The sequence below is a fragment of the Staurois parvus genome, unplaced genomic scaffold, assembly GCF_062004578.1.
Source record: "Staurois parvus isolate SC_StPar_1 unplaced genomic scaffold, SC_StPar_1.0 ptg001428l, whole genome shotgun sequence".
Classification (NCBI taxonomy): Eukaryota; Metazoa; Chordata; class Amphibia; order Anura; family Ranidae; genus Staurois; species Staurois parvus.
Window position 1 is genome coordinate 729,816 of NW_028319224.1, and position 13,251 is coordinate 743,066.

Sequence of the window (13,251 nt, forward strand, 5' to 3'; positions counted from 1 at the left end):
CAGACTGTTGGCGCCATATAAATCCTGTATCATAATAATCACGGTTCTCTTGTTGTGTCCGCAGGGCAAGAATTGTGAGATCTCCCTGAATGCGTGTTCCAGCAACCCGTGTGAAAATCAGGGCGTATGTCACCCCAAAGACGACGCTAGCGGCTTCATGTGAGTATATCGGGTGGTGTTTGGGGCGAAGACATGGCAGTATTATCCACGGAAGGTTTGTAAACGCCTCTGAAAAGCCATCTGTGGCGGATCGGGCTTCAGATGGTGCTTATGCCAACTTCTGAACTCCTGTCTTTTTTTACCCCCCCCCCCCCCCCCCCAGGGAGATCTGTTACCGAGATCTCACCATCCCACAGTGTAGACATTGTTGCGATATTGTTGCGATGTGGTCTCATTGACTTGGATAGGGTGCGGTTGGCAATCCACCGCAACATGCTGCCCGCCGGCCTGAATATTGTCGATTTTAATATTTTCTACTGTTTTTCATTTTTTTTCTTTTTTTTGGGTTGGGGGGGGGTTGCAAGTAGCTGGTCTTGCCTAGCACTTATTTTTGCACATTGAAAGAAATGTAGCAGTTTCGTGTTTTGTCGATTTATTATTCTCTACAGTTTTGTTATTTGTCGATTTAATATTTTCTACTGTTTTTCATTTTTTTTCTTTTTTTTTGGGTTGGGGGGGTCGCAATTAGCTGGTCTTGCCTGGGGGCGAAAAAATATTGGTGCTGGTGGCATCTGATGGCACTTACGTTTGTACATTAAAAGAAATGTAGCAGCTTCGTGATTTGTCGATTTAATACTTTCTACAGTTTCATGATTTGTTGATTTAATATTTTCTGCTGGTTTTAATTTTTTTTTCTTTTGGGTTGGGGGGGCGCAAGTAGCTGGTCTTGCCTAGGGCGAAAAAATATTGGTGCTGGTGGCATTTCTTTTTTTCTTTCTTTTTTTTGGGGGGGTCGCAAGTAGCTGGTCTTGCCTGGGGCGAAAAAATATTGGTGCTGGTGGCATCTGATGGCATTTATTTTTGTAGATTAAAAGAAATTTAGCAGTTTTGTGTTTTGTTGATTTTAATATTTTCTACTGTTTTTTTTTTAATTTTTTTGTCTTTTTTTCTTTGGGTTGGGGGGGGGGCGCAAGTAGCTGGTCTTGCCTAGGCCGAAAAAATAGTCCAGCACCGATCGCGACGACTCAAGTCCTACTTTTGCCATCGAATATTCTAAAGCGCTTTTCTTGAACCCAACGCGTCTCGGGGAAGTTTTTTTTTACGTTTAGTATGAAGTGTTTCCGTGACGGCGACGCTTTGTGCGGCAGAACGAACATCCTACCATTGACAGGAGAATGGTCGGGTATCCGCCGCGCGCTCTCTGTACAGCATTTCTTCTCTTCTTGTGGGAAGTTTGTGTAGAGAAGAAAGGCGAAGGTTCTCGTCCTCCGGAAGGCGGCGCGGCGTACATTAGATAATGAGAGCTGCACTTTTGTTGTGTTTGCAGATATTATTGTCGAGGATTTTTTTTTGTCTGCAGGTGCATTTAAAATAGATTCGCTCTGGCTGCGGGGCTTTGCAGATCGTCTTCTCCCGAGTTTCTATGGAAACATTTAAAGTTAGTCTCCGGTTCGAGCTCCTCTAAATATGGCGGTGTCGTCTGCAAACAGCTTGCTAAACGAGTGATTGTGACAACGTGACCCCCCCCCCTGGCTTTACAGTTCGTAGTAGGGGAGCTTTTTATCTGTGTGCTTGTTACCTAGTGCTGGACTTTCTAAAGACACAATGTTTCTGAGAGGCGTATCTATGTAGACATTACCTAGTGCTGGACATTCTAAAAAAAAAAAAATATCTGGAAGCCTTGTTTATTTGAGTACGTTACCTAGTACTGGACTTTCTAAAGAAACAATGTTTCTGGGAGGCGTATCTGTGTAGATGTTACCTAGTGCTGGACTTTCTAAAGAAACAATGTTTCTGGGAGGCTTATCTGTGTACATGTTACCTAGTGCTGGACGTTCTAAAAAAAAAAAAATGTATCTGGAAGCCTTGTTTATCTGAGTACGTTACCTGGTGCTGGACTTTCCAAAGAAACAATGTTTCTGGGGGGCTTATCTGTGTAGATGTTACCTAGTGCTGGACTTTCTAAAGAAACAATGTTTCTGGGAGGCTTATGTGTAGATGTTACCTAGTGCTAGACTTTCTAAAGAAACAATGTTTCTGGGAGGCTTATCTGTGTAGATATTATCTAGCGCTGGACTTTCTAAAGAAACAATGTTTCTGGGAGGCGTATCTGTGTAGATGTTACCTAGTGCTGGACTTTCTAAAAAAAAAAAATATCTGGAAGCCATGTTTATTTGAGTATGTTACCTAGTGCTGGACTTTCCAAAGAAACAATGTTTCTGGGAGGCTTATCTGTGTAGACGTTACCTAGTGCTGGACTTTCTAAAGAGAATGTTTCTGGGAGGCTTATCTGTGTAGATGTTACCTAGTGCTGGACTTTCTAAAGAGAATGTTTCTGGGAGGCTTATCTGTGTAGATGTTACCTAATGCTGGACTTTCTAAAGAAACAATGTTTCTGGGAGGCTTATCTGTGTAGATATTATCTAGCGCTGGACTTTCTAAAGAAACAATGTTTCTGGGAGGCGTATCTGTGTAGATGTTACCTAGTGCTGGACTTTCTAAAAAAAAAAAATATCTGGAAGCCATGTTTATTTGAGTATGTTACCTAGTGCTGGACTTTCCAAAGAAACAATGTTTCTGGGAGGCTTATCTGTGTAGACGTTACCTAGTGCTGGACTTTCTAAAGAGAATGTTTCTGGGAGGCTTATCTGTGTAGATGTTACCTAGTGCTGGACTTTCTAAAGAGAATGTTTCTGGGAGGCTTATCTGTGTAGATGTTACCTAGTGCTGGACTTTCCAAAGAAACAATGTTTCTGGGAGGCTTACCTGTGTAGATGTTACCTAGTGCTGGACTTTCCAAAGAAACAATGTTTCTGGGAGGCTTATCTGTATAGATGTTACCTAGTGCTGGACTTTCTAAAGAAACAATGTTTCTGGGAGGCTTACCTGTGTAGATGTTCTCTAGCGATGGACTTTCTAAAGAAACAATGTTTCTGGGAGGCATATCTGTGTAGATGTTATCTAGTGCTTCACATTCTAAAAAAATAATTTATCTGGAAGTCTTGTTTATCTGAGTACGTTACCTAGTGCTGGACTTTCTAAAGAAACAATGTTTCTGGGAGGCTTATCTGTGTAGATGTTACCTAGTGCTGGACTTTCTAAAGAGAATGTTTCTGGGAGGCTTATCTGTGTAGATGTTACCTAGTGCTGGACTTTCTAAAGAAACAATGTTTCTGGGAGGCGTATCTGCGTAGATGTTACCTAATGCTGGACTTTCTAAAGAAACAATGTTTCTGGGAGGCTTACCTGAGTAGGTGTCACCTAGTGCTGGACTTTCTAAAGAAACAATGTTTTTGGGAGGCGTATCTGTGTAGATGTTATCTAGCACTGGACTTTCTAAAGAAACAATGTTTCTGGGAGGCGTATCTGTGTAGATTTTAATTAAGGCTGGACTTTCTAAAAAAACAATGTTTCTGGGAGGCTTATTTGTGTGCTTGTTACCTAGTGCTGGACTTTCTAAAGAAACAATGTTTCTGGGAAGCTTATCTGTGTAGATGTTACCTAGTGATGGACTTTCTAAAGAAACAATGTTTCTGGGAGGCGTATCTATGTAGACATTACCTAGTGCTGGACATTCTAAAAAAAAAAATATCTGGAAGCCATGTTTATTTGAGTATGTTACCTAGCGCTGGACTTTCTAAAGAAACAATGTTTCTGGGAGGCTTATCTGTGTAGGTGTCACCTAGTGCTGGACTTTCTAAAGAAACAATGTTTTTGGGAGGCATATCTGTGTAGATGTTATCTAGCACTGGACTTTCTAAAGAAACAATGTTTCTGGGAGGCATATCTGTGTAGATTTTACCTAATGCTGGACTTTCTAAAAAAACAATGTTTCTGGGAGGCTTATCTGTGTAGATGTTACCTAATGCTAGACTTTCTAAAGAAACTGTGTTTCTGGGAGGCTTATCTGTGTAGATGTTACCTAGTGCTGGACTTTCTAGAGAAACAATGTTTCTGGGAGGCTTATCTGTGTACATGTTACCTAGTGCTAGACTTTTTGGAGAAACAATGTTTCTGTAAGGCTTGTCTGAGTACATGTTATCTAGTGCTGGACTTTCTAAAGAAGGCCAGTTATAAGAGGGTGTGCACACTTATGCAACCACATTATTTTAGTGTTTTGTTTACTCCCTCCCCCCTAAAAGATTTCAGTTTGCTTTTCAATTGAGTTGTACAGTTTATAGGTCACATTAAAGGTGGAAAAAGTTCTGAAATTATTTATCTGCGAACCCTTTTTGCACATATGCATTACATGGGCAGCAAGAGGTTAATAGATTATCCAAAAAGAAAGACATTATATGGTTCAGGTCTTACAAGTTCTCTGAAACCAACGCGTTTCACCCGACACATGAAACGCGTTGGATTTGTAAAGGATAGACTAGTCTGTAATGTTGGGCTATTGAATGAACAGATTTAATTTTTTTTTTTTCTCTGGTTGAACTGGATGGACTTTTGTATTTTTTCAGCCAGACTAACTATGTAACTATGTAACGCGTTTAATACAGTGAGCTTTTCCTTTTCTTTTTCTGGGCTTGCTGCAGAATCTGTTTTAGTGGCCGATGACCACCAGGAACCTGCTCCTGAGAGTGTGGCGACTTGAGTGGAGCATTTCCTTTCTTCCTGTCCTCGAGGAACTTGCATTCTAAGGTCCAGTTAACCTACCAGCATGTCTTTGGAGTTTTGGGAGGAAACTGGAGCTCCTGCAGGAAAACAATCCCAGACCGGGATTCCAACTGGGGACCCCAGTGCTGCCCGTATTATGAGATTTCCTGCTCAGGTGACAACCAGACTTCTCACTTTTTGACCTTGCCATAACTGTCATTGCGCCAGAAAGCCAAAAACACTCCCCAGAAAAATAAAACCTGAAATCAATCTTCCCACTTAAAGCCAACCCCTTGGCTGCTTTAAAAAATGGGATGAGTTTTTTTTTTCTCGTTGTCATACCTGTAGGTTATGTGCGGTTTTTCCCAAGACTGTCCAAAAATAAAATTCCAAGGTAGGCAAAGCCACTTCCCGCCCTACCCATGCACTGCGCATGCATGAGTTTTGTGCTGCACCTAACATCTCACCTGGGGGTGAGCACCTAACATCTAGCATGTTCTGGGGAAGGTCGGCCTAGGAGTGTTTTGGGACAGGGTTGGGAGAAGCGGCAGGCAGCCACTGAAAGAGATGTCCACTTTTTTTTGAGGGGGTTCAATCTACTGGAAATGCTGGAATGCATGGGCAGTTTTAGCGTGAGGGTGAAATATGAGAGACCCAACCAAGACATGGGCTTTTGGAGGGGACTAGGGGCTAGCCTTCTATCCACTGAGAGCAGACAAAATCACCATGGGCCATAATCAGTGGGTAGAAGGCTAGCCGCTAGTCACCTCCAAAAGCCCCTGCAACCTAGGAGTTTTTTTGGAAGAGGTGGCAGACGGCCTACAGGTACAACATTGCAAAACATGCTGCTTGTTCAAAACCTGACCAATGTTTTTTAATGTCGTGAAGATGCCGGAGTCACCGACATTGAACAAGTATGCAAATCAGGAGTTCTGACTTTATGCGTTGCTTGCTTGTTCCAGATCAGCAACCTAAAGTACTAAGATCAGAGACAGTTGCTCTTCAAAGTCTTGCCCATAGGCCCTTGCATGCTTGTTCCAGATCAGCAACCCAAAGTACTAAGATCAGAGACAGTTGCTCTTCAAAATCTTGCCCATAGGCCCTACATGACCTCTCTCAAGCTTGTCCAAAAAACTCCCATGTAGGTGACATCTCTCTCCTATATCCTCCAACAGAAGAAGGAGAGAGATCCCTGCATATGCGTGGGTTTAGAATGAGCCATGAGGCTTGCTGATGCAAAGCTGGGGACACGCTCCCAATGCCCAGCATATAGACAGGCTGGGGTGGGGTTGTCAACCTAGGAGTTTTTTTGAAGATATTGCATGCTTGTTCCAGATTAGCAACTCAAACTACTAAGATCAGAGACAGTTGCTCTTCAAAGTCTTGCCCATAGGCCCTACATGACCTCTCCCAAGCTTGTCCAAAAAACTCCCATGTCGGCGACATCTCCCCCCCCATCCTTCAGCAGAAGAGGGAAAGAGAGAGCATGCTGCAGGGGTATGGGTTTTGAATGAGCCAGAAAGCTTGTTGCTCCAAAGTTGGGGAAGCGCGTCCAACATCCAGCACATCCTGCCATCATTGCAGAATGGGGAGGGTCGCCTACCTAGGAGTTTTTCGAGATGACCTACAGGTATGGCATTGAAAAACATGCTTCTTTTTCTGAGCAATGATTATTGTACCCGAGATTGTGGGACGCATGGGCAATTATACGGTAAGCATAAACTAACCCTTGTAAATACTTACATGGAACAGTTATGTAAATCAAGAGTGTGGGCTGCATGCTTGCTCCAGGTCAGCGACTCAAAGAATTAAAGTGCTACTAAAGTCTTGGGGTTTTTTTTAATCTTTTTAATAACAAACATGGCGTACTTACCTGCTCTGTGCAGTGGTTTTCCACAGAGCAGCCTGGATCCTCCTCTTCTTGGGTCCCCCGCCGGCACTCCTGGCCCCTTCCTCCTGTCAGGTGCCCAAACAGCAAGCAGCTTGCTATGGGGGAACCGAAGCAGGCTCACTCCTGAAAAACGGCTCTAGGTGTCCATTCACATACAAAGCCATGATTTGGCCCTGCCCCCACCCTCTCCTGATTGGCACACTGGCTATGATTGACAGACGCCGCTGCCTCAGCCAATCTGGAGTGAGAGACCCTGGAGAACCAAGGCTCTCATGTACATCGCTGTATCAGGATGGGGCTCAGTTAAGTGTTTGAGGGTGCTTCTGCACAGAGAAGGTTTTTTACCATAGAATGCATAGATTGCCTTTTGGGGGGGTCACGATTGTTTCACGGGGGGTCAGGAAGGAATTTTTTTCCCAGCAGGAGCAAATTGCATCATTCTTTGCTGTTTTTTGTTTTTTGGCCTTCCTCTGGATCAACTGTGGGTGGAGGATTATAAATTTTTTTTTTCTATGGTTGAACTGGATGGTCTTTTGTCTTTTTTCAGCCAGACTAACTATGTAAAAAAAACCTGGAGCCTTTAGCACCCATTATGTATAAATGCAAAATTGTGTCTTTTATAGACTGTTGTAGTTCACAGTGTCTCTCTGTTCATCAGCTGCATCCCTTGAGCCCCTGAAGAAGCCAAGATGGCGAAACGCGTTGGACAACAGCGTGCTCCCATCATTTCAACTATGTCAAACCCCTTGATGGTTATGGCTTATATACGTTGTTTATATCTATACGTATTTGCATCTTTTGCGAGGGGGGTGCGCAGGGTGCTGTTTACAGACACTATAGCCTAAATGGCGAAACGCGTTGGGACACAGCGCGCGCCTATCATTTTGACTACGTCAAACCCATTGATGGTTATGACTTATATACTATACGCCAGTTAGGCTATAGTGTCTAAACAGCGCCCTGCGCACCCCCCTCACAAAAGATGAAAATACATATAGTTATACACAACGTATATAAGCCATAACCATCAATGGGTTTGACATAGTCGAAATGATGGGAGCACGCTGTGTCCCAACGCGTTTCGCCATTTAGGCTATAGTGTCTGTAAACAGCACCCTGCGCACCCCCCTCACAAAAGATGCAAATACATATAGTTATACACAACGTATATAACCCATAACTAGAGATGAGCGAATCGAACTTGGCGAAGTGGAATTCGTTTCGAAGATCAGGAAAAATTCGATTCGCGCCGAATCCGAAAATTAGCAAACTTCGGATGCACGAATCGAATTTTCCCAAAAATGGCGGCGACATGTGTGGCGACGGAGCGGGGATCTCTGGGAAGGCGCGCAGACAAGGCGCGCTGACCCATAATGCATTCATTCATGACGTGATCGCATTAGCCAATCAGCAGCCAGCCAGCACTGTGTAATGGTGGAGCTATAAATTGCGGCCATCTTACAATTCTCCATTAGCCTCCGGTCATTCAAGAGAGACTGACCTGTCTGTATTAGGGACAATGTTAGGGCCAGAGAGACTTTAGGGACACAGAATCGTTACTTAGGGACACAGAATCGTTACTTAGGGACACAGAATCGTTACTCAGGGACACAGAATTGTTACTCAGGGACACAGATTCGTTACTCAGGGACAGACACAGAATTGTTACTCAGGGACACAGAATTGTTACTGAGGGACACAGAATTGTTACTCAGGGACACAGAATTGTTACTCAGGGACAGACACAGAATTGTTACTCAGGGACACAGAATTATTACTCAGGGACACAGAATTGTTACTGAGGGACACAGAATCGTTACTCAGGGACACAGAATTGTTACTCAGGGATACAGAATTGTTACTCAGGGACACAGAATCGTTACTCAGGGACACAGAATCGTTACTGAGGGACACAGAATCGTTACTCAGGGACACAGAATCGTTACTCAGGGACACAGAATCGTTACTGAGGGACACAGAATCGTTACTCAGGGACACAGAATTGTTACTCAGGGACACAGAATTGTTACTCAGGGACAGACACAGAATTGTTACTCAGGGACACAGAATTGTTACTCGGACACAGAATCGTTACTGAGGGACACAGAATCGTTACTGAGGGACACAGAATTGTTACTCAGGGACACAGAATTGTTACTCAGGGACAGACACAGAATTGTTACTCAGGGACACAGAATTGTTACTCAGGGACACAGAATTGTTACTCAGGGACAGACACCGAATTGTTACTCAGGGACACAGAATTGTTACAGGGACACAGAATCGTTACTCAGGGACACAGAATCGTTACTCAGGGACACAGAATCGTTACTCAGGGACACAGAATCGTTACTCAGGGACACAGAATCGTTACTCAGGGACACAGAATTGTTACTCAGGGACAGACACAGAATTGTTACTCAGGGACACAGAATTGTTACTCGGACACAGAATCGTTACTGAGGGACACAGAATCGTTACTGAGGGACACAGAATTGTTACTCAGGGACACAGAATTGTTACTCAGGGACAGACACAGAATTGTTACTCAGGGACAGACACAGAATTGTTACTCAGGGACAGACACAGAATTGTTACTCAGGGACACAGAATTGTTACTCAGGGACACAGAATAGTTACTCAGGGACACAGAATTGTTACTCAGGGACAGACACAGAATTGTTACTCAGGGACACAGAATCGTTACTCAGGGACACAGAATCGTTACTCAGGGACACAGAATTGTTACTGAGGGACACAGAATCGTTACTGAGGGACACAGAATCGTTACTCAGGGACACAGAATCGTTACTCGGGGACACAGAATCGTTACTCGGGGACACAGAATTGTTACTCGGGGACACAGAATCGTTACTGAGGGACACAGAATCGTTACTGAGGGACACAGAATCGTTACTGAGGGACACAGAATCGTTACTGAGGGACACAGAATCGTTACTCAGGGACACAGAATCGTTACTGAGGGACACAGAATCGTTACTGAGGGACACAGAAATGTTACTGAGGGACACAGAAATGTTACTCAGGGACAGACACAGAATTGTTACTCAGGGACACAGAATTGTTACTCGGGGACACAGAATTGTTACTCGGGGACACAGAATTGTTACTCAGGGACACAGAATTGTTACTGAGGGACACAGAATTGTTACTGAGGGACACAGAATCGTTACTCAGGGACACAGAATCGTTACTGAGGGACACAGAATCGTTACTGAGGGACACAGAATCGTTACTGAGGGACACAGAATCGTTACTGAGGGACACAGAATCGTTACTCAGGGACACAGAATCGTTACTCAGGGACAGACACAGAATCGTTACTCAGGGACACAGAATCGTTACTCAGGGACACAGAATCGTTACTCAGGGACACAGAATCGTTACTCAGGGACACAGAATCGTTACTCAGGGACACAGAATCGTTACTCAGGGACACAGAATCGTTACTGAGGGACACAGAATCGTTACTGAGGGACACAGAATCGTTACTGAGGGACACAGAATCGTTACTCAGGGACACAGAATCGTTACTCAGGGACACAGAATCGTTACTCAGGGACACAGAATTGTTACTCAGGGACACAGAATCGTTGAATTAAAGAGTATGTCAGACAACACGCAGAGGAGTGGCAGAGGAGGCAATGTTTCAGGAGCGAGCAGACGTGGCAGCAGAGGAAGGGGTCGAGGCAGCACTAGTCGCAGCCAGAGGCCAGTGCTCCCGGTGTCATCCAGCGGTCGTGTCTCCACCGACAACCCTGCCATCATCGATTGGTTGGCTCGGTCGTCTTCCTCTTCCCCAGGTCACCTCTGACACCTACAGCCAACGGTCGGTCGGTACGTCAGACACAACCGTTAGTTGGCATGGCCCGGGAGCAAGCCCACTGAAATCACGTGTCCTCTACCTGCCCCTGTCCTTTGGTGTTCCCTCACCAAGCGAAGTATCGCATGCTGTGGGCTCAGCCCCACTGTACAGTGAGGAAGAGCTAACAGAGGGCGGTCAGGAACGGGGGGAGACATCCGCCTCTTCAGCAGCCAGGCGAAGAAGTACTGGCGAGGAGAGTGGCTCGGTAGCCGGTCTAGAGACAGGTCTGTCTCCTGACCCACACGCAGCCGAGGGGGCTAGTAGTGAGGCGGAGACCCTAATTGATGATGATGAGGCTGATCGCACTTGGCAGCCTCGTCGTCATCTGCCAGGCCCGTAATCTGCCATGGGCCCCCATACCGACTCCTCATGCTGCTGCCAGGCCCGTAATCTGTCATGGGCCCCTGTACCGCCTCCTCATGATGCTGCCAGGTCCAGAGTCTCTCATGGGTCCCTGTACGGCCTCCCATTGCTGCTGTCTCCATCGCCACACTCTGCCATGTGCCACATTCAGGTCTCCTCACACTGCTGGTGGGTTCCATTTTGTCATAGGGTGCTGGCAGATTACGGGCCTCCCATTGCTGCTGCCAGGCCCGTAATCTGCCATGGGCCCCCGTACCGACTCCTCATGCTGCTGCCAGGCCCGTAATCTGTCATGGGCCCCTGTACCGCCTCCTCATGCTGCTGCCAGGTCCAGAGTGTGTCATGGGTCCCTGTACGGCCTCCCATTGCTGCTGTCTCCATCGCCACACTCTGCCATGTGCCACTTTCAGGTCTCCTCACACTGCTGGTGGGTTCCATTTTGTCATAGGGTGCTGGCAGATTACGGGCCTCCCATTGCTGCTGCCAGGCCCGTAATCTGCCATGGGCCCCGTACCGACTCTTCATGCTGCTGCCAGGCCCGTAATCTGTCATGGGCCCCTGTACCGCCTCCTCATGCTGCTGCCAGGTCCAGAGTGTGTCATGGGTCCCTGTACGGCCTTCCATTGCTGCTGTCTCCATCGCCACACTCTGCCATGTGCCACTTTCAGGTCTCCTCACACTGCTGGTGGGTTCCATTTTGTCATAGGGTGCTGGCAGATTACGGGCCTCCCATTGCTGCTGCCAGGCCCGTAATCAGCCATGGGCCCCCGTACCGACTCCTCATGCTGCTGCCAGGCCCGTAATCTGTCATGGGCCCCTGTACCGCCTCCTCATGCTGCTGCCAGGTCCAGAGTGTGTCATGGGTCCCTGTACGGCCTCCCATTGCTGCTGTCTCCATCGCCATACTCTGCCATGTGCCACTTTCAGGTCTCCTCACACTGCTGGTGGGTTCCATTTTGTCATAGGGTGCTGTATGGCCTCCCATTGCTGCTGCCTCCACCGCCACACTGTGGCTCCACACTCTGGTTTTGGCCCCGTGACTGCCCAAATGAGTGAAGTGTGCGGTGATTCTAAGATCGACGGCACTCATCTGCATGTCATACTGAATGACAGTATTATTTCTCTTCCCCAGCAGACTCCAAGGGCATTTAAATTAAAGGTACAGTGTTCTGCACTAATATAAAGGCTCTCTGAAGCCTAGAAACACCCTTTTTATAAGTTAAATTCGCAGCGAATATATTCGACTCGAATCGAATTTATTCCGCGAATTCGCCGAATCAGCCGAATCGAATTTTTGAATAATTCGCTCATCTCTACCCATAACCATCAATGGGTTTGACATAGCCAAAATGATGGGAGCGCGCTGTGTCCCAACGCGTTTCGCCAATGTCAAACCCATTGATGGTTATGGCTTATATACGTTGTTTATAACTATACGTATTTGCATCTTTTGTGAGGGGGGTGTGCAGGGTGCTGTTTACAGACACTATAGCCTACATGGCGAAACGCGTTGGAACACAGCGTGCTCCCATCATTTCAACTATGTCAAACCCATTGATGGATATGGCTTATATACTTTATGTATAACTATACGTATTTTCATCTTTTATGATTGGGTTGCTGTTTACAGACACTATAGCCTAACTAGTGAAACGCATTGGTAACAGCGTGCTCCCATCATTTCGACTATGTCAAACCCATTGATGGTTATGGCTTATATACGTTGTGTATATCTATACGTATTTTGATATTTTGTGAGGGGGTGCGCAGGGCGCCGTTTACAGTACTATAACTTTGTTACAAAAAAATACTATTTTTATTCTATTCTCTTTTTTTTTTAATGGTTCTGTAATGAAATTAAGAATTTGAATGGGTAGATGTCGGACATTTCTTGCCGAGGTGCGAATTGTAAGCACCGTGAAAATCCTACACACTTTATTTTCGTTGGTTTTCGTTTATTATTTTGGGGGATGTGATGCTGAGACACTCAATTATACCTTATTGTTAAATTTGAACATAATGTTATACTAATAATAATAATAAAAAATCAAAAAAAAACAGTAAAAAAAGATAATTGTGACTGTCGCAGATCTGAGATAACTCTGCAATAGATGAACAAAAGACAAGGCCAGATAAAATACAGTTGTACTTGTTCGACCCTGTGAGAGAAATTCGCTGAAATAACCATCAGAACAGGGTAACTGTATCAAAATGTATTCTTCCAGTTAATTGCTTTTAGTACAATTTATTTTTCTTCGCTGTCTTTTTTTTTTTCTGTTACATTAAGTCAATTTAGACCACACAATGGTTGCTTTTTTTTTTTTTTTTTTTTTTTTACTGCTCAGGATGATTA

At 45.2% G+C, this 13,251-nt stretch overlaps 1 protein-coding gene across 1 annotated transcript in view; it reads left to right on the plus strand.

The window, feature by feature from the left end:
- The window catches only part of SLIT1 (slit guidance ligand 1), a 615,356-nt gene that overhangs the window by 543,711 nt on the left and 58,394 nt on the right, over nucleotides 1-13,251 (plus strand). Inside the window, exon 28 of the mRNA XM_089662084.1 lies at nucleotides 65-159. Coding sequence (XP_089518210.1) covers nucleotides 65-159 — 95 coding nt within the window. The remainder of the gene's footprint in view (nucleotides 1-64; nucleotides 160-13,251) is intronic.